We start from the raw sequence: 22474 nt of genomic DNA on the forward strand, positions 1-22474 counted from the left end.
CTTACAGTCAAGACCAGCTATTTTTGGAGAGATCTTCTTTACTTACTGCAATTTTTCTAGGTTTTTTTGCATCTTGTATTGGATCTTACATTGTGTATATTTGCATAGTAATCATAGTGCTTTTAGCTTAATACACAATTAACTAATTATGCTAACTGTGAAAAAATACATGCTAATATAAAAATGAGTGGAATTGCGTTGTCTAAACAAAATGTAAATTCCCCTGGTGTGCTTTCTTCTTCTTACTTGAGATTTCAGTCATTTGCTGCAATTCAAGTAATCATAAGGTCTTAGCTTCATTTGATGTAATGCTGGCAATAGGAAAATTTCATGTTAACTCTTTCTCTTTAGAACAATCTCTAAAGATCAGTTTGAAAAGAAGAAAAATGATACACTAGATCCAGAGCCGTAAGTATTATGTCATTTTTTTATTTAAAAAAATTAACCCGCCTTTCTGATCGTCACTGTGTAGTTATTACAGCTTCCTTCTGTGGCCAGCATTTCAGAAACGGGAAATTATATAGCCATAGCAATCCTCTTCGCCATCTCCACCCAAATAGGTAGCAGAATTTCTGTGTATAGAATTCTTAGCCCTTTGTATGGCAACTTTTAAACATATTATATTTGGGGGAAAGTGTGCCTTTAATATCTTGCACTTCTATAGAACTTTTCATTAAAATGGGGTCGCAACCCACTTTGGAGTCCCGACCCACAGTTTGAGAACCACTGAACTAGGTGTTAGGATGATAGTAAGCTTGAGCAACTTTACTCAACCTGTGTTTGCAACAGTTAGTTGAAAACTAAAATAGATGGAGGTCATAGAATACCTGTTGTTTGCAAGCAGAATTACCTACTGCAGTCAATAGGAAATTCAGCTTAAATATGGATGACTGGTAGGACCCAGGGAAAGCATCTAGAAAGTAAGAGTTTAGACAAAGGACCATTCTCATTCTCTTTTGGGCCCACAAAATTTTGACAGTTCCTTTTTAACTTACGTGTATTATACACATTTTTAGGTCTTAAATATAATGGCAGAATATTTAGTTGGAGTTGGTCCTGCTTTGTGGACTAGATGACCTCCTGAGGTCCCTTCAAACCTTGATATTCTATGAATATATCCAGTTCCATTTTGGTGTGGAAATATTTTTCATTGGTCTATACATTTGGCTTAATGAGGTTACTAGCAAGGTAAATATATTTATTTGATACCCAGCCACACAATCTTGTTTTATTGTTGAAAAGTAGCCTTCTGGAAAATTACCTGCCTAACAAGCATTAACCTGTTTTTTGTAGTTTCATACTCTTTACCTCTAAGAAAATTAAGGTGGCTTTTTTTTCATTTTCTTCCAAGCTTTGTTGATTGCAAAGAATGTGGTCGGAAGATGCACCAGATTTGTGTGCTACATTATGATATTATTTGGCCTTCAGGGTAAGTAGCCTTAGATGGGTTTTAGCCTTTCTTCTGCAATTATAATGAAACTTTTAACTGTGTAGATCCTGTTGAGCTGTTGATTTACACACAATAATCCTCTTTCAGGGACCACATATAAAGAGAGAAACCGCCTGTAAATGAATTCTTAATTTGGTTGTTAGTAGCTCCTTTGCATATTCAAACTAAAATATGTAGAGAGAAACTTGTCCACAAACATTGTTTCCTCTTTATGGATTACTTACTGTTTGTAAAAGTTGGATAATGGTAGGTGATAAATATTAAAAGAAATATAATATGAATGTGCAATATTAGTTACTCATTTGGGGGAATGAGTAAACCAACTCTAAAGCATCTAACATTTTCTGAACTTGATATACTTAAATTGTTCCTAATCCATATTAAATGATGAGACGGCAGTTTGGGATGCAAGTCATTTTTTTCTGACTACTACAACTAAGAGTAAAAATGTTTAATGATGGATTAAGCTACCTGGGGCTGTTTATACTTAAATTATCAGCAAAATTTTGTTGTTTTACAGCTTTGTCTGCGACAATTGTCTGAAGAAAACTGGTAGAACACGTAAAGAGAACAAATTCAGTGCTAAGAGTAAGTTTGTATGGTTTTTTATTATTCATATATTTTAGAATTTCTTCAACTTTTATCTTGCCTATGCTCCCACCCCAGTACCTTCCATTACAAATCCTAGTATATGTTAGGATTGCAGAGATCATCTCCCCTTCCACTGGTGCAGCTTCACTAATGCTAGGAGTACTAGTGCAATAGTGTCTGCCATTATTTTACTCAGTGTCATGTAGACCTGCTCTTCACAGGTCTCGATCATTAATGCCTGTGCCCTGGAGTTGCACTATGGATAGTGCATTGGTGAGAGATTTCTCAAAGGTTAGTGTATGCAGAACTCAACGAACAGCACAGAATTCACTGTTAAGTGGAAGTGATTATATTGAATGGTGCTGAGAGCTGAACTTCTGATTTTGAGTGTGTGTGTGTGTGTGTGTGTGTGTGTGTGTGTGTATATATATATATATATATATATATGTGTGTATATATATATGTGTGTGTATATATATGTGTGTGTATATATATGTGTATATATAGTATTTCTGAGGTATAAAATAAAGCAGAAACACAAAACTAAACACATAGATGACTGATTAAACTTAGACTAATTTCCATGTAATCTTAAAACAGAAATAAATGTCTGACATGTCTGTGCTCGGCAATCAACAAGAATTAAAATATATACGTTGTGCAGACTCATACTGTTGTAGTCCATGCACTTCTGGTATAATACAGGAATGTTAAATGATCCGTTGTTTTCTTTTACAGCTCTCTGCTTTTTGAATTAGTATAAAGTAATAGAAATTCTCAGTCTGAATAGATGTCATATTTAGTTGTCACGTTTTTATGTCTAGAGTTTTTCTAAAATAAATTCTAGTTTTGCATTTTTGTCATGCTGTAGCTGAAATATTAATAAAAAAAACAAAAGCTTTTAGGCACTTAAGGCAAAATGTTTTTCAGTCTGCTGTGCTAATCTTTATTGCAGATTGTGTACACATTAACTCCACAGAACACCAAGTGATGTCAACAAAAGTTCCAAGTACAGTACAAGTGCTGAATATACAATAAGGACCAGCACAGCAGAATATGGCATTCATAGTGTAGAGTGAAAAAACTAATTAAACATTAGAAACCTAGGAAATTCAGAGTTAATTTAAACAAATGCAAACATTGGAAAGTATGGAAAGGCGTGCAGACAACCTTAACTTATTCCACTGTGATGATGCCAGCCTCCAAACTTTCTTCCTTTTTCTTTTCATATTTGAGGCCATTATTTTGAACACTGTCATTTTATAATTAAGGGTTAGCAGAGTAGGCATACACCCCACGTTGTATAAAGTGGAATTTTTGGATCCAGGACATTTTTGAAGAAGTTCAAGAAATTCACAGGCTGGAGTGCACATTTCTTCAGTTTGTAAAAGCCAGAGTATTGATCCAGTGATCACAACTCACTGTACTCCCGTCTTCCCTTTGTTATCTTTGTTCGTAAAGGCAGTGCATGCACAGACTTTTGTATACAAGTTGTAACTGTTCTTTGTCAACACACTCATTTTTTCACTTTTTTCATGCATGTGCCATACATTCATGAGCTAGTCTTGGGAGATGTGTGTAAGTAGATGCAATAATTCTTCTTTACTGATATTTCATTAATTGGTGGCTTATGGAGTTTTAGGGTGGGATTTTCAAAATTTTCATTGGCCTAACTCAGCTTTTATTGATGTCAGTGGCAAGTTTTACCATTTACTGTAGTGGGAGCTGTTAGGCCAGTGCTGCGTGCTTTTGAAAATCCCACGTATAAAGATGATCGTGGAATGATGGCCTTCAGTATCTGTTTGTCTACTCCAGATTATTAAGTACAGTTTTATTCTCTGGACATTTTATGACTATACAAACCCCAACCATTGTAAGATTAAGAATAATGTATTCTGGTGTTTGTGGTTGCTGTTGAGACTCACCTGTTTTGGGTAGGTACGGTTGTTTTAGAGTTTATTCCCCTTTGCCTCCCTCAGGACATCACTACAGAGGCAGAGTTAAGATTGTCTGAGTGCATTTCTGTACTTGGAAATGTTTGGTTTCTTTTAAGTTCATTCATAACTTTGCGTTTCCTGGGTGGTTGGGTTTTTTTTTTGTTTGTTTTTGTTTTTGTGTGTGACAGTATTCTTGTAAGATTTTTTTTTACCCTTAGGTTGCTGATGCATTACCACCATCTTAACTTTAAGTGCAATTTTCCTTGGTTTTTGTTACATTTTTGAAGTATATATGTTTCCTGGGCACCATGCTGGAGGGGAACTGGGACTCCCTGCATGCCTCCTAGAGGGGGCGTCTTGAAGTTGTGAGAGGACTCCCCACCCCCCCACTTCTCCTTTTGCCCCAACCCAGCAAGCCTTCTATTAGTCTCTTCTTCCGTCTGACAGGTGTAGATAGGCTCATAATCATCCTTGACAAGCCAAAGTTCCCCTCTTTGATTCCTGCCACTTGTTCTGCCTCTTCAGTCCTCACATCTCACCTCCTCACACTTGGCCCTATTCTTTTCTTCTCTGATCCAAGAGGATTTCTTCAGCCCTCCAGTGCCATCAAAAATAGTAATAAACAGGCATGACACCTCCCAGCAAGATGAAACTGGATTGTCTAATTTGATCCCTTCTTACTCTTCATAAGAGTTAGTTTCTAAATAATTTGTCTATAGAAGGTGTTCTAGGGATTAAAAATACCTAATTCATGAATTCACAAAGAGCTGCATCTGTGTGCAAAGTTGAGAATTCTTAAAACCTACCATAACCTAAAACACGTGGGCCAAAAAAGCACAAGATGCTGGGGGACAATATAAAACACAGGTATTTTTATAAAATGGCATATAAAGATCTTTAATCTTGCACATTCCTCCTCATTTAATTTCTTACTCTATTTTAAGCATTCCAATTTGCAAAAAAATATTTTTTTTAAATTATTTCTCCAATAAAAAGTTAGCTGTACACTGAAAGTAGGGCTAGATTAAACCTTAATTATAGAATTGTTACCAGGATAAAATTAACCCCAACACAGAGGCGCTTGCAAGGTTCTTTGCATCACTTAAGTCCTTAATACCAGGCATTGTTATAGAAGGGACCTTCCACAGTCCAACTGCATGTGGGTGGTTTTTCAGAGGTCCTGGCCAGTATAATGAGTAGCAAGAATATTCTGTGGAATCCAGTGGGGCTATAATGGGTAGCAAGAATATTCTGTGGAATCCCCGTGGCTTGAAATAGGAATAACAAACACCAAATACATGGTTTCCATCATCAGCACCCCAACTGTAAAAATTGTTCCAGGACCCTTGAATCCCTACAAAAGCTGCAATGATGGCATAGGAAGAAACATAATGCTTCCATTCACATTTTGTTGGACCCAGGGTTCCCAATAGCATTACTTAAAAGGGAGGAGGGAGAGAGCAGGGAAGTATATCTAATGAAAATATTATCTTAGAACTTAAAGAATTTTCAGTTTAAAAATGGTAAAATACAAAAAAGTATATAATTTCTTTAGATTTCAAGTGGGGAAAAAAAATAGTTTAAATTAACGTCCACAGTTACTTAGCACATATGAGGTCCAGACTTTGTTTCTCCTGTCTCTCGGCTGGGGATATTAATAAACTATATAAAAATTGCATGAAAAGAAACACACATTAAAGGAAAAGCAAGCTCTAAGTAATGAGAAATGAACAAGAAAGATTGGAATTGAGAGAGGAATGTATTTTGTTCTTTAGAAGTCATAGGTTCTAGCAGTTCAAAAGGTTTTTATTATGGTTTAAATCTGGAACATACTCCTATGTTTGGGAACTTATAAACAGATATTTACATTTTATAGTTCACCATTTAAACTATATTAACTTGTAAAGCAGTGAATTACAAGTTATATTTACCACTCAGACCTAAACAAGGCTTCATATGCCTAGATGTTGAAAAGATCTCATAAGTATCTGATTTTACGTGCTATACAGTATGCTATGTTACCAGGGCACAATGATTAATACAGTATCCTAAACAGCCTGATTTACTTGATTTTTGTGGTATTGTCTGACTGCTGGTATTTTAATAGGTAAAGAAAGACAAATCCTGTATAAAACCAGACTTCAATTTAAGTTTGTACGGTAATGGTGGTAGTTTGATATAAAAATACAATTTTTATTTAATCTTCTTTTTTAATTAATAATGTCTTTCTTCTCTATGGCTGTTTTTTGCATTGGTTCCATGACAAATATTTTCTTAAACCAGAGGTTTTCAAACTCTTTCAGAGTATGGATCATATTTTAATTGAAATTTTGCATTTAATTTAATATAAGTTTTGTCGGGGGATAGGGGGGATAATTTTTACAGTTTCATTTTCTTCTTCAGTTCATCTTCCCTACCCCACTGTTTTGTTCCTCTCGCCTTTCCCTGCTCTCTTGTAAAGATTGCATGGCCATCTGGTTTCCTCCTGCCTGTGATGTTACTCTCCTTCTGGCAGCCCCCTGAAGTGGCTAGCAATCCTAGCACACTGGTGGCTTCAGTTCCTAAGAGCAGCTTCAGCGTCCGTTCTTTCTCCCACTTCCCCCAATTTGTTTTAGTAGTGGCCCGTTCTAGAGACGTTGAAACAAGGATGAGAAGATGAAAAGTCAGTTCTATGTAGACCACAAGTTAAGAACCACTAGCTTAAACAGCAAAATTTGCAAATATTGTAAAAGAACAGGGCTTTAAAAATGCATTTGCCCATAGAAAGCTTTTCTGGGCAATTGCTGTCAACTTCTATAATATCCAAGCTTCTTTTTTTCTTTAATTTCAAACATTCCTGGTTGCCAAGATAAACTTCCAAATATAAATCTAATTTAACTGTTACAGTGTCATCTTCCTAAATATGTATAGAGATGGCTCCAGTATCTCTGTTGCTGCTCAGAGCTCTGGTCAGTTTTCACCCTGCTGCAGTTTGGCAGTCTTGTCAGTGTTCACTATGCCTGTTCAGAATCATTTGGTCATCTGAAAAACGGACAAGACTCAGGTCAGTTTTACTTAGCTACTTCGGAGAATTATGATCAGCAACGGAGGAAGGATCTGGAACTGTGCAGTGGGGGAGACTTGTAAACTGACTAGGGAAGAGTGGACACTTCCCCATTCAGCACCTAGAAAACTTAAGGGAAGGACAGAGTAGTAGAGACAAACTTTCCCTCACAGAAAGCATTTGGCTAGTAGAAGGTTGAAGAGCGAAGATCCCATGCCATCATCACAGCAACTAGGAGGCTCTGTTGAGGGAGAGACCAGAGAGAGAGAGTGCCACTTCTGCTTTAGATTGAGCATTTCAGATTTGTCAGACACCAACTAGCAGGAAAAGATGGAGATCCTGAACAGCAGTTTGCATGCTCTTTTCCAGTGACTGGTTGGCTTCTCATCTGACCATTGCTCTTAAAGAATGGTATTGGTATTTGGCTATTAGGAATAGTCCCCCTGTCATTTAAGGGTACGTCTGCACTCCGGGATTATTCCGATTTTACATAAACCGGTTTAGTAAAACAGATTGTATAAAGTCGAGTGCACGCGGCCACACCAAGCACAGTAATTCGGTGGTGTGCGTCCACGGTCCGAGGCTAGCATCTATTTCTGGAGCGTTGCACTGTGGGTAGCTATTCCGTAGCTATCCCACAGTCTCCCCCGCCCCTTGGAATTCTGGGTTGAGATCCCAGTGCCTGATGGGGCAAAAATCATTGTCGCGGGTGGTTCTGGGTAAATGTCGTCAGTCACTCCTTCCTCTGGGAAAGCAACGGCAGACAATCATTTCGCGCCTTTTTTCCCTGGATTGCCCTGGCAGACGCCATAGCATGGCAACCATGGAGCCTGTTTTGCCTTTTGTCACTGTCACCGTATGTGTACTAGATGCCGCTGACGGAGGCGATTCAGCAGCGCTACACAGCAGCATTCATTTGCTTTTGCATGATAGCAGAGATGGTTATCAGCCGTTCTGTACCATCTACTGCCATTGTAAATTGGCAATGAAATGACGGTTACCAGTCCTTCTATACTGTACTGTCTGCTGCTGTCATGGGTGCCCCTGGCTGTCGTCGGCTGGGGGCGCAAAAGACAAAAATGGGAATGACTCCCCGAGTCAATCCCTCCTTTATGGTATTTAAAAATAGAATCAGTCCTGCATAGAATATGGGCAAGTGTACTAGAGAACCAGTGTATCAGGGAACCAGAGAGCACAGCCGCTCCATGTCAGATCCCACAGAAATGATGAGCTGCATGCCATTCACGGGGGGTGCCCCTGCAACAACACCACCTGTTGTTTCCCTCCTCCCCCAGCCTTCCTGGGCTACCGTTGCGGTGTCCCCCCATTTGTGTGATGAAGTAATAAAGAATGCAGGAATAAGAAACAGTGACTTGTTAGTGAGATGAAAATGAGGGGAAGGCAGCCTCCAGCTGCTATGATAGTCCAGACAGGACATTAAGTAGTGTGGGGGAGAGGAGCCCAATATCCTGCTGCTATGATAGACCAGGCAGTACAGAATCTTTGCTTTACACATGAAGGGCGGGAGCTGATGGAGCTCAGCCCCCTGTTGCTATGATGAAGATGGTTACCAGCCGTTCTGTACCATCTACTGGGAATGACCAGGAGTTTTTAACCCAGGCGCCCCCGGCCAACCTCAACGGAGGCCAGCCAGGAGCACTCACGGGCTGATGATGAGGATGGATACCAGTCCTACTTCACTGTACCATCTGCCACAAGGCTGATGATGACGATGGATATCAGTCATATTGTACCATCTGCCACCAGGGAGGGGGAAAGAGGATGCTGCAGGTCACTGCCGCAGCATCGCATCTACCAGCAGCATTCAGTACACATAGGGTGACATTTTAAAAAGTCAAGAGACGATTTTTTTTCCTTTTACTTCTGGAGGTGGGGGGCGTAAATTGACGAGCTATGCCCTGAACCACCCCGGACAATGTGTTTGACCCTACAGGCATTGGGAGCTCAGCCAAGAATGAAAATACTTTTTGGAGACTGCAGGAACTCTGGGATAGCTTGAGTCCTAAGTCCCCCCTCCCTCCCTCCATGAGCGTCCATTTGATTCTTTTGGCTTTCCATTACGCTTGTCACGCAGGGCTTTCCGTTACGCTTGTCACGCAGCAGTGTGCTGAGTCCCTGCTGTGGCCTCTGTCTGGAGATTTTTTTAAAATGCTTTGGAATTTCGTATTCTGTAACGGATCTCTGATAGAACAGATTTGTCTGCCCATACAGCGATCACATCCGTACGGTCCATGCTGGAGCTCTTTTTGGATTTGGATTTGGGACTGCATCGCCACCCGTGCTGATCGGAGCTCCACGCTGGGCAAACAGGAAATGATATTCAAAAGTTCGCGGGGCTTTTCCTGTCTACCTGGCCACTCCATCCGAGTTCAGATTGCTGTCCAGAGCGGTCACAGTGGTGCACTGTGGGATACCGCCCGGAGGCCAATACTGTCGATTTGCGGCCACACTAACCCTAATCCGATACGCTAATACCGTATTAGCGCTACTCCTCTCGTTAGGGAGGAGTACAGAAACCGGTTTAAAGAGCCCTTTATATCGATATAAAGGGCCTCTTAGTGTGGACGGGTGCGGCGTTAAATCGGTTTAACGCTCCTAAAATCTGTTTAAACGCGTAGTGTAGACCAGGCCTAAGTGTCTGTTTAGGTGTACCTATTCCTGTGTGTGAGGGGAGACCGAAATTGGTGAAATAGATTAGATAGGAATATTTGCAGAGAGAGAGAGAGATTTGGGGCAAAGAAGTGGGAGAAGGAGTATTCAGAGCTAGACAAATTAAGACTGGAAATAAGGCATACATTTTTAACAGTGAGAGTCATTAACCATTGAAATAGCTTTCCAAGGGTTGTGGTGGATTCTCCATCCTTGACCATTTTTAAAACAAGATTGGATTTTTTTTTCTAAAAGATCTGCTTTCAGAATTATTTTGGGGAAGTTCTATGGCTCTTAGGAAGTCAGACTAGAATGATCGCAGGGTACCTTGGGGCTTCGGAATCTATGAATCTAAATGTAAAACTAATCTTTACCCAGTCTTCTCTACAATACTACCCTTACTTTCATACCTGTGTTTGAAAAGCCCAAACCAAACATGTTTCTTGCCAGCAGGGAAGAAACTAAAATAATCATTGTTGCTTATACCCAGAAAAAGCACTCTGATACTATGGTGATGGTGTCCACATAAGAACCTAGACAGACAAAATATAGGGGAGACTGGTAGAGAACACAGTGTAGGGTTGATCAGGGCGTCAGGAGGCTGGCGGAAGAGAGAGAAAAGAGGAGGCAGACACCAAAATCATGATTTCTTTTTTCCAAGATGATCTGTCATAGGAAACCAAATTAAAACGGAACGAAGCTATGGAGGAAAAAAGGTATAACACAAGCAAGAAGCTTCATGGACTGCTGGCAAAGTGGGCAACTTTGCATGGGAAGGGCTTTGCCTCCCGCACTCATGGAGGAGGTGCTCATGGTTGGGTTTGAGCTCCCCAACCCCCCCAGGAGGGGTAAAACCACCCTCGGCTGCATCAACCACTGTAATTTTGCCCCCAGCCAAGCTCCACACATGGAGACACATGCCCCACAGGCCATGCGGGTATCAGCCTTCGCCTCCCCAAGCCCGCTGGCTTGCAAGGCTGGATGAGTTTGGGGACAGCGGCTGTGGAGAGTCTGGGGCAGCGTGGCACTCCATCCTGCGGAGCAGAGCAGGCCACAGGGTGGAGGCTCGGGCACCTCTCCCGCTAACTCAGTCGCTCATTAAACTCACCAGTTGAGTTGGCTGCAGCACGGTGGGCAGGGGATGCCCCTGCTTGGCTCGGCGTTTTAATTCCTCTCCGCTGTATGTGACCCAGCCCTAGCAGCTCCGGATGGGCTGGGGAAGGGGCACCTCCCCCTGCCTGAGTGGCCTGTGATAACCTGCTGCGTGGCCATGCGACTGAGAGGGAACTTAGCCCAAAGGTACCCCAAGCTCTCAAGGTAATGGGTGCCGGGTATGTTTTTCAAGCTTTACTAAGGATTGTCTTGAAAAATAAGTTTTAAAAACTCCTCAGTAGCTTTTTATAATAACTATGAACTGCAGCTGAGAGCTAAAATACAGTAGCCTGTTAACAGAATATTAACAGTTTTAGAGCAGTCAAAATGCATGGCTGTTAAGGATTATATTTTAGGGTAAACGAAGGATTGATAACATTGTAAAGAAACATAGCAATGCTTGGGTTGGCATGGATGTTGGTAATCTCTTGCAAACATAGTTATATTCTTGCTCTATACATCTGTTAATTTGGCCTTCTCCTTAATTTCCGTGCCTTACTGTGTAATAGCACAGAGTGATGAAATTACCTTGAAGGGAAGTGGGAATCACTTGGTAGAATTACCCATTGAAAGATGTTAAAATGAGGACAAAATAATTAGTAGAATTAATTACAACTGCTAGCTAAAAATATGCTGGATGCAATTAATTAGTTTCATATAATGGAACTGTGCACCTTTTTTCTATGTTCTTAAGATATAAACATTGCCAAAATGAAATACCACTTTTAAAGATGATCTGCAGGTGTAAATGTCAGAGTCCAATCCACTGTAATATGATGTGCGGAATGTCCCACATCATCGTTCAGCGTATTAGTATAAAAGTGGAAATGATACAGTTTTCCTTTTATCGAGTTCCTCTGCAGTCAGCACGCAGTCTCCCATGTAGTGACACTCCAGTGTGTGCTGTGCTAATGTCCTAACCACAGAATCTCACTAGATTGTGGAGTTAGACTATCGAGGTGTTATGGAAGTGGTATGCTTATGGTTAATTTTTATATCCATATTTTTATATATTGTATATTTTTATATATTTTCATATGAAATAAAATCTTAGAATGTAAGCTCTGTAGGTAGAAATGGTGTCGTCTTTTGCATCATTATAACTGTCAGTGCATTCTTGGTTTTAAAGTAATCTTCAGGTGGGTATTCAGTTCCACTACAATGTGAATATCCCAGATGGTTAGTTATAAGAGACAACAGTCTTGCCTCCTGGCTAGATGGCAACAGATTACAGTTATAATTTTGGCATGGAAGAAATTTTTAGTAAATTTCATTGCAGAGGTGAGGGGGGAAAAGAAGATAAGTCATGAAAAGGTCACCAGTTAATGTAGTTTTTGCTGCATAAATGAGTATCATAGGGGTGCTGAATGGTGAGGCCCCTGCGGGGGATGGAGTTGGGGGAGATTGGAGAGTAAGCCCACCCTGCACTTACCCCACAGACTCCTGTCCCACAGAGTTGGGCCCAGCTCCAGGCATTGCAAACTGGCATATGGTGTTGCAGCACCACTCAGATTTGGCTTGTCTACCCATAGGAATGGAGGGGTGGACAGGCCAAACATGAGTAGCACTGTGACCTTGTCACATCACAACACCATTTGTTCTGGGGGCCTAATCAAATGTGTTTTTACGGCCATTTTTCCAAGATTTCACTGACTTTTTATTCAAATTCACATTTCTGTGACCTCTGTGACAAATCACATAGCCCTACAACTGATGAATAGTAGCTGCAGAGGACTGTGAATTAAATGTAGCAGGGTAAAATGGGTGACCATGAGATTGCATAAGTGAATTATGCCACCACTTTGATTTTAGGTAGGGAGGAAATATGCTGATAAGACTAGAATAATTAAATACAACGTACTACTTGGCAAAATGTATGTAAAATTGTATAAATGATTTTAAAAAGCAGTAGCAATAAGCCCTACAACATAAGGTACTCTCATTTTCACAATTTCACAATTTAAATGACTTTCTTTAAAAGTAACGTTTTGAGAGACTTTATTTTGAATTTATTAAAAATTGTATCTTTTTGTCTGTAGTGTACTTTTTTTATGAATAGTTTTTAAATGTTATGTTAAAAAAAAAAACCTGAATTAGTGGAGCAGGGATATACAGTATGTGGACTTGAACCTTTAGGGGTTTCTTTGCCAGGGCAAATAACTATTAAAGCTCAGTAGGTACACTTTTATAATTATGTAGATTACTCAGACTAAAACATCTGTTTTAAAAACAGTGAAAGCTCCTTTGAAGTCAGGAGGCTTTTCATTTCTGTTGACTTGCTTTGCTTGAAAAGGTGTGACTGGGAGCCAGATTTATAAACTGATATAATCTTTCAAACTGCCAGATGAGTGTTTTTCTTACAAGAAAAGTTTTGCAGTATTTAAAAAATCTCATACAAAATTTTAATTACCATGAAAGCCTCCTTTATTAGTGCATTTACAAAGTGTTTTTTCCACTGTGGTGTGGTTAGCCTGCCTGTAAGAGTTGTGTAAATTTAACTTTCGCTAAGAAGGTGACTTTTTATTTTGGCTGTAGAAGGTAACTAATTCTCATGCAATAGTAAAGAAAACTGAAAGCATCATTCTAGGAGCAGTGAGTCAGAAAGATCTCTCTGACACTGTGATTCAATCTAAGCTATGTTTCAGTTTCCCCAGACTTTTTATCACTACTTACTTGGTCTTTGATATTTTTCCCCCTTAGGGCTTCAAACTACCCGTTTAGGAAATCATTTGGAAGATAGAGTAAACAAGTTTTTGCGGCGACAGAATCATCCTGAAGCTGGGGAAGTCTTTGTCAGAGTGGTAGCAAGTTCAGATAAGACAGTAGAAGTAAAACCAGGAATGAAATCCAGGTCAGTCTTTTTTTTTTATGGTAGCATTTTGAAGTATATATCTTGTGTAACTTTTTGCCTACCTAGGTATAGTAGAACCTCACTAGTTTGCACTGATTTGGAGACACTTCATAAATTATCAAAGTTTGGTAATTGACAAGCAAGTGAACAAACATAATGAAGACAATACACCATAAAATGTATTTTGTTAATTTATTTTGGGAGTTGTGTTTTAACTTTTAACTTACTTATGACACTGATATATTCTGTAGTATATTTTATAAAAATAATGCAATCTTAGATTATGCAACATTGTTTTTGCACAGGTTTTGTGCAGATTGTAGGACGCATAATTTAGTACAGTGCAGATTAATAAAGTTCTACTCTAGTAACATTTCATTAACTATGTTGCCTTTCTGTATACATTGGCTTCTGGAAATGCTTTTATAGCAAATGGGCTGATTGATAAATGGGATGGTTTTTGAAAGGCTTTATCCATAAAAGTACTTAGTTTTACTCCACAGATGGCAAAGTGTTGACTGCATTTCACTTAGTAACTTCAACGCGTTATAACTAATGTACCATTTATTTAGAGGCTGGCAGTTTCTTTGGACAATCTTGTACTTTGTGTTTGCACGTTCAATCATAAGTTAATTAATTGTATGGAAAAACTTTTGTCTCAAGGCTTTATGGAAACTGACCTTGCATTGCCATGATACCATTTTAATATGATTCTGTATTCTGCCAGAACTGGTACTTAAATATTTCTGAAGAATTAAATAATGTTGTAAAGATCTGCTTCCTTTTTGATAGAATTTTAGCATCCATTGATAGATTTCTTCCTTTCCTGCAGGTTTGTGGATTCCGGTGAAATGTCAGAGTCCTTCCCTTACCGAACCAAAGCTCTGTTTGCTTTCGAGGAGATAGATGGAGTGGATGTGTGCTTCTTTGGCATGCATGTACAGGAGTATGGCTCTGACTGCCCACCTCCAAATACCAGGTACTTTTTCATTTCTACAACAGTGACTGGTGCACATGGAGCCTTTTAATATTTTTAATACAGGCTAGCTACACATACTTCCACATACTGAAATATTCATGGCACACGCAGTCTTACTATAAAGTTAAGTGTGGTGAAGACTTTTCCACATCCAAAAAAAAAATTAACAGTCAAAATGTTAGGAAGTACATAAAATTCAAATCTGTCTACTTCTATGTCTGTCTACTTCTGTATGCTAGCATTTTCCCTGATTTCTCAATATCTTTGCCTATTGTCCAAAAGGTGAAACACTAGCAATATTTCACTTTTATTTCAGCAGCTTTACATCATGTACTTTGACGTGTCTCTTTGGTCCGTGAAAAGTGCTCCTCCTCTTTGAAATCAGCTGCAGTCTTTATTTTCCAGGTCCCTGCCCAAAGCAACCAAGTCAGTGGCTGTTGTAAAAGCTGAACACCAGCCTATGAAATCTAATGTGGTTTGTATTTGAATAACTTTTTTTGTTTTCTCCCTGATCCTCACAGGCGTGTGTACATATCGTATCTAGATAGTATTCATTTCTTCCGACCCCGCTGCCTCCGAACTGCCGTATATCATGAAATCCTTATTGGATATCTGGAGTATGTGAAGAAACTTGGGTGAGCAAAAGTTGTCTGAATTCTTTGCTGTAATTCAATGTCATGTGAACAGTATGGTTATTCTGTATAACTTTAATTAAAGAGTAGACTTCTCTCTTATTTTGATTTGTTTAAGACAATCTCTTACCTTCCTTCCACCATCTTCTCAAGAGTCTTATGAAACAGACACCTCTTCTCCCGCAGTGGAGATTAGGGTTTGGATTTCTGCACCAGTGAGCGTATAGTGTTTTTTTTCCCCATACTGGTAACGTTTTTCCTAAATTTCTCTTTCCCTTTTTAGACTGAGAGAATCTCTCTCCCTCTTACCCACTAAACTGGTGAGAGAGGTGGGTACTAAATAGCCCAGGCAAAGCCTAAGTTCCATGATTAGACCATGGGCCCTTGTATAGACACAAGCTATTACTGCCATAAAACTCCCCAACATCTTTATAAGGAAGTGAGAAGTCTGATTCCATTTCTAAATGTGGTTGGGTTTATGTATAGAAAAGGCAAAGGAATTTAATTAAAATGCCAAATGAGTGTTAATTGAGGTGGTGTTGGTTTTTGCATGTAACCTGCAGGTATGTGACAGGTCACATTTGGGCCTGTCCCCCAAGTGAAGGAGATGACTATATTTTCCATTGCCATCCCCCTGATCAGAAAATACCAAAACCCAAACGCCTGCAAGAATGGTATAAGAAGATGTTGGACAAGGCATTTGCTGAGAGGATCATTCATGACTACAAGGTTTGTATACCTTTTACTGGCTGGATTGATTTTACATTGTTCATTATATCTAGGCTACTTACTACACTTCTTCAATATAAGGGAAGAGACGGTGACTGTTCTGGTTAATGTTTTATAAACATTTACATTTTTAGCCATTATCTTCCCTTGCTTACAGTTTTCTGCAACTTTCACCTCTGAAGCAACAGCCTTTTAGTCTTGGTCTCTGCCTTAATGGAAATTTTTTGTGAACATTTGAGCAAAACTAATTCAGCCAGGTTTGGCTAGAGAGTGGGAGATAAATAAACAAATATAAATATCTAGATATATAGCTATACAGTATATAGATATATATTTTAATCAAGCCTATTTGAACAGCAGTGGTCCTGAGATGCCTGGAGTTGAAAGATGAGTTTTGGCATGGAAATAGCCTTTGTCAAGGAAAATTGCTATGGAAGATGGTGGCAAAAATTGGTTTTGATTTGACTAAGTTATGACCCATTGAAAATCTCAGGCTGAAGGTGCACAGTACATTTGAAAGGAGTTTTCTCACTGAGTTTATTAGTCTAATGCTAAGGAAAGTTATGCTGTTCACTCTTAATTAGCTAACTTAGCTGGGTAGTAAATGAAAGGCTGCATGATGCCCTTGTCACATTCATTGCTTATCTTGTAACGGAAAAGCTGTGCCACTTGTAAATTTGTACAGGAGGTGTTCTTTCCTAGAGGTGTAGGACACGTGACTAACATTTAGCCTAATAGCCAGGTTTTTTTCTTTCAAAAATCTCTACTTTGAGAAAGAGTTCTCTTCTTTGAGTAATGGTCCCTATTGTATTCCACTGAGGGTTACAAAGGAGAAGGCTGCTAGAGAATCTGTTCTTTTCTGATCACACACATACTTTGTTTTGAAATAACTAAACATATGTATATGTTGCTAGTAACTTTATAATCATTAGCTGTGCAGTTGTATTTGTGACAGTGTTTTAGAATATACTGTAAACTCCTCCATGTAGAACCAGTTCCTTTCCAAGTGTCCTACTGTGTACTAAAAAAGCTTTAAGCCATGTGAGTGCAGCAGGTGTGCCTCCGGTTCTGCTATTGACTTCAGGCTTTTTTTTTTTGGTACTTGATTCAATCTTACCATTATGTGACACATTTAACAGGATATCTTCAAACAAGCAACTGAGGACAGGCTGACGAGTGCCAAGGAGCTGCCTTACTTTGAAGGTGATTTCTGGCCAAATGTGCTGGAAGAGAGCATTAAGGAGCTGGAACAGGAAGAGGAGGAGAGGAAGAAGGAGGAAAGTACAGCAGCTAGTGAAACAACAGAGGTAAGTTAACCTTCACATACAATATTTGTCCCCAGATCAGAAGGTTGTCCACGTTGCTAATTTCAGTTAGAGCTCATACCCAATACTGATAATGCAATTCAGAACTAGAAGAAGAAAAAAAAAAATTGTCTTTCAGTTGAGTTTTTAAACCAAGGTTCCCATCAGCTACATTTCTGGCTTCTTTCCAGATAAAAGTAAAAATTCCGTGGTGCTTTTTAAATAGAGTAGTAAAAACTTCCATGTCACAGACAACGTTCCTACTTTCTTTTAAAATGCTTTCTAAAACCCAAGGATGTCTGTCAGCTATTTTGGATTGCATAATGGCTGCCTGGTTTGCTTTACAGCCCTTTCGCTGAATTTCTAAATTCAAGCTACCTTAAAATATCTGCATTTTGAAAGACACTATTTAAAGCCTGAATTCTTCTTTCTATAGCAAGCCTATGCATGTCAATTTGCAGTGATAGGGGATTGAAATTCAAATATTAATACTTCTAATTACTAAAGTTTTTTCACTCACTTAGCCCAAGATTCTAGATGGTGTAGTTTCCGCCAGTACTGAGCATGTTCCAGTCCACAGAATCATCAATGGCACCGGGGCGTTTACCTCTAGCTTCCCTATCAGCCCCACCCTATGCCAGCAAGGAGTCAGTGACCAAGATGACAACCTCCCTCTGGTCTCACACCATGCCCCATCATTACAACTGAGACTCTCCCAGCCCACTTTCTGATCCCCAGACCTCCTGGTATGGCTACCCGTGGGTGCAGCCACTTTCTTCCATTCATCAGGCATACTCTCAAAAAAAAAATCATGACAGACAACATTGTGAAGTGTTCAGTCAGAGACCACCTTGGGATTGTCACCTGATGTGCTGAAATTACCTCTGAGCCTGTTTTCCATGCCAGCTTGGGTCTCCCGAACCCTGCCTTGTTGAGCTGGACACGCTAGCCTGCTGCAACACAGACTCGGGGTCTGGGCCACACCCCCAAAGCTGCAGACTTTAACCAAAAACAGCTCAGCAGGTTACCTCGCCAACACCTATACACCTAGTTCCCAATGCGATCAAAACCCCAAATAAATCCATTTTACTCTTTATAAAGCTTATACAGGGTAAACTCATAAATTGTCTGCCCTCTATAACACAGATAGAGAAATATGCACAGCTGTCTGCTCCCCCAGGTATTAATCACTTACTCTGGGTTCATTAATAAATAAACGTGATTTTATTAAGTATAAAAAGTAGAATTTAAGTGATTTCAGGTAATAACAGACAGAACATAGTAAGTCACCAAGCAAAATAAAGAAAAAAACACAAAATCTAAGCCTAATACATTAAGAAACTGATTACAGGTAATATCTTACCCTCAGAGATGTTCCAATAAGCTTCTTTCACAGACTAGACTCCTTCCTAGTCTGGGCCCAATCCTGCAGAAACCAGCAGCCCCTCAATCCTCAACATCCCAGCCCTTGACCTCAATACACCAGGTTTGACACCTTGGTTGAGGCCCTGAACAACCATTCCTTACAGCAACATCTGCAACACATGGGCCTTCCACATCCCTTCGGATGTCACCTATCTCTCTTCCTCAGGAATTGGGAAAACATCACTTCCAAAAAATGAGTCTTGGAGATCATTTCCAAGGGTTACTCTATCCACTTCAATTCTCTCCTTCTCATTCCTCTTCAGGGACCCTTTTCACGAGAGACTGCTATGTTAGGAAATAGATCACCTTCTATGCCGAGGGGCCATAGAACCAGTCTCTGTACACTTCAGAGGCAAAGACTTTTATTCCAGATATTTCCTGATCCCCAAGAGAAAGGAATATTGGAGACACATAGTAGATCTAAGAGCACTAAACAGATGTGTGATGGTGCAAAAGATTCAAGATGATCACACTAGCGGCTGCTATTCCATTTCTGGAGCAGGGAGATTGGTTTTCAACCCTCAACCTACAGGATTCCTACTTTCACATCTCAATCCTACTGTCCCATAGAAGATTCTTCCAATTTACCTTTGGGCAGGACCACTACCAGTACAGAGTACTTCCATTTGACCAGTCCTCTGCACCCAGGTGTATTTTCCAAGGTCCTCTCCATCGTAGTGGCACATCCATCAACACTAGGTATTATTTACCCATATCTGGACAAGGTTCATTCCTTTGAAGACACCCTATGAGCTACTCAAAGGACTATGCACATATTTGCACAACTGGGTCTACAACTCAATATCCAGAAATTGACCTTGACTTCAGTACAGTGTTTGGCATTTATAGGGGCCAAACTCAACACCGTGCAAGTGAGAGCATTCTTCCTGCAGCACAGTTTCGACACCCTGACCAGTCTCATAGAGACAGCCAACAAATGTCAGCCAGAAATTGCCTCAGCTTCTTTGGCACATGGCGGCATACACGTTTGTGACATCTCATGCCCGACTATACATGAGGTGTCTGCAGGCATGGTTCAGATCTGTTTACGCTCCAAACAAAGACAGGCTAAACAAGCCGTTAGTGATACTCTCCAGAGTCAAACATTCCCTGGAATGGTGGAAAGCCCTATCCAAGGTCTGTGCACGGATCCCATTTGCGCAACACCCACCAATACTGATTCTACTGATACTGCAGAGTTCAGGGCAAATGGTCTCCCACAGAAGCTGTACTCCACATCAACCTTTTGGAGGTAAGAGCTGTCAGAAATTCCTGCACACACTTTCTCCCATTCATCAGGGATACTCTCACAAAAATCATGGCAGACAACATAGCATGTATGTTTTACATAAATTGTCAGGGAGTCACCAGGTCACCCTCTCTTGTTCACGGAAGCACTACAACTCTGGATTTAGTGCATTCTCCACAGTGTACTCATCTGAGCCATTAATATGAGCTCAAAGGCTTTCCAAATAGGTCTCAAATTGTATTAACTGTTATCATGCCTGTAACCTGCTGCCTCCATCAGGAATTTGCACACACTTCACGTGATCCATCTCCACCTCTGTTGTATTTGTTAAAGATATTTCCATCTCCGAAAGCTACAGGGCAGCAACGTGGGCCTCTGCTCATACTTTCGCGGAACTCTGTGTAATTATTTCGGACTCTGCTTCTGATGCCAACTTCGGCTCATTGGTGTCATCAATAATAGACTCCATTCCAAAGCCCCAGCCCTCCTTAGGGGACACTGCTGTGAAGTCATGTACAGTGGAGCACCCATAGGGAGATGTGTCCCCCTGTAGGTACTCCGTGACCCGTCCTCTTGCCCTCTACTTCGGAGTTTACAACAAGGGGGCTCTGTTGTAGAGAAGGAACTGAGAGCAGTTCACCCACACAGCGCTAGGTAGCCTAGTGGCAGAGCACAAGGGAAGGAGAGCACGTGTGCAGGCTGAACAGACACTGCTACCTAAAATCTGAAATCAGGGGTGCAGATACAGCTACAGTAGAGCACTGATGGGGGGGACACCTTGAAGAACCATAGTTATTGCACAAGGTGAGTAACTTCCTCTTCTCATTTTAAATGTAGTCCGTGTGAACGCTGCTGGTCAATACTGCAGGTAGGTAATTAGTATTCATGTATTAATGTTTGATAATTACTTAATTTATCTGACTCAACGTAACTTAGATTGAAGGAAGTAGTAGGAAACAAGTGATTGACTGGACAAGTTGAAAATCATTGTCATCAAAATGTGGTTACAGTAGTTTTTAAGTACAGGTCTTCCAATAGTTTCTCAACATAAATTTCCTTCAGGAGTAGTTTTTTTCATTTTTAACACCTTCAAAATGGCAAAGATGAATCTGCACTAAAGACAGTCAGCAATATTAACGGAAAGTCAAAGATTTAAATCTGATTAAGTTGCAGGCACTTTAAATATAGCACAAAATGAACAATTTAAAGAAATGATTGAAACGCTTCTCTGAATATGCAGGTTTGAACTCATAGGTTCACTACCTGATGTTGCAAGTGAAGAGAAGAGAAAAAACCTACGAGCCAAAAGAACCAACAATTGCATTAATGCAAGATAGCTGGCTGAAAATGAGAAATTGTCTGATAAAGGCTATAAGCATCCATACCGGGGGGGAAATGTGTTCCTACTTAATGCTAGTGTTTCTGTGTCTAAAACGAAAACATAATATTGTATCCAAGTTGCTGAAGATGCCAATCCAAGAATGGCAGAGAAGTGTTACAGTGAAGACTTTGCCATTTGACTTAGAAAATGCAAACAGAATGAAAGAGTGCAGACATCCTAAACTTCTCAAATGCATTTATCCTAAACTTCTGTCGCTATTTCAAATCTCATTGAGAAGGAAATTGCACCTAATAACAGGGATGTCAAAATTGTGGCCTCTTGATATATGTAGTTCATATGACATATTCAGATTGTCCAAAATCTTTAAGTTTCTACCTCTCATGTTTGTGAAGAGCAGCTTCCAAATGTGAGCTTAGCATAACTGATGCAGTGGTGATTGTCTCAGTCTGCTGGCTGCCTGAAACCATGAATGAGAAGTGTGGATGCCCCGATGCCCTGTTAATCTCTTTGAAGTGTCATCTCTGCAATCCAGTGGCAATTCAGTGTCAAAATTGACTAGTTCAGTGCTGAGCATTTTAGCAGATAGACTGAGGGGAGAGAGTGGCAGTGAAGCCCACAGGGAAGTTGGAATTAGGAGTTGTTGCAGAGAAGGAAATGCAGAGGGAACAACATAGGTAATACAGACAGGGAAGAGGGAAAGAAATGAAGAAAGAGGTTGGGGAAACAAAGAGCAGAGATAGCAGTGACACCGTAAAGAGACGTGTATTTTCTCACTGAGTAATGCAAAATGCAAAAATAAGGTCCTGAATAAAAAATAAAACAAAAAAACCTAAAAGTTTAGTTACTACATAAAAGCCATATTTGCCTCTTGATCTCTCTGCAAACTTCCCAGTGACAACATAGGCAATTGCTATGGATTGAAGGGAGTACGAAGTTCTAAATTTATATCAGGGACCATAATTTACCAGAGAATTTGGCACCCCTGCATTACACAATCCTCAGGTACATGATGCAACCATGATGGTTGGCAGCCCCTGCCTTCCCACGCCTCCCCCCCACCCCCAGCTCATGTTCTCCACACACAGTCACATGGGGAAAAGCTGCTCTAAATTCAGACAGC

The 22474-nt window shown here is 40.1% G+C and overlaps 1 protein-coding gene across 3 annotated transcripts in view; it reads left to right on the top strand.

The window, feature by feature from the left end:
- Window positions 1-22474, top strand: part of LOC123343894 (CREB binding protein) — a 187994-nt gene that overhangs the window by 157099 nt on the left and 8421 nt on the right. For all 3 annotated transcript variants that reach the window (XM_044979412.1, XM_044979413.1, XM_044979414.1), the window contains exons 21-28: window positions 352-408; window positions 1352-1429; window positions 1971-2038; window positions 13544-13694; window positions 14527-14673; window positions 15195-15308; window positions 15869-16034; window positions 17174-17341. In XM_044979412.1, coding sequence (XP_044835347.1) covers window positions 352-408; window positions 1352-1429; window positions 1971-2038; window positions 13544-13694; window positions 14527-14673; window positions 15195-15308; window positions 15869-16034; window positions 17174-17341 — 949 coding nt within the window. The remainder of the gene's footprint in view (window positions 1-351; window positions 409-1351; window positions 1430-1970; window positions 2039-13543; window positions 13695-14526; window positions 14674-15194; window positions 15309-15868; window positions 16035-17173; window positions 17342-22474) is intronic.

Source organism: Mauremys mutica, chromosome 11 (genome assembly GCF_020497125.1).
Source record: "Mauremys mutica isolate MM-2020 ecotype Southern chromosome 11, ASM2049712v1, whole genome shotgun sequence".
NCBI classification, from domain to species: Eukaryota; Metazoa; Chordata; order Testudines; family Geoemydidae; genus Mauremys; species Mauremys mutica.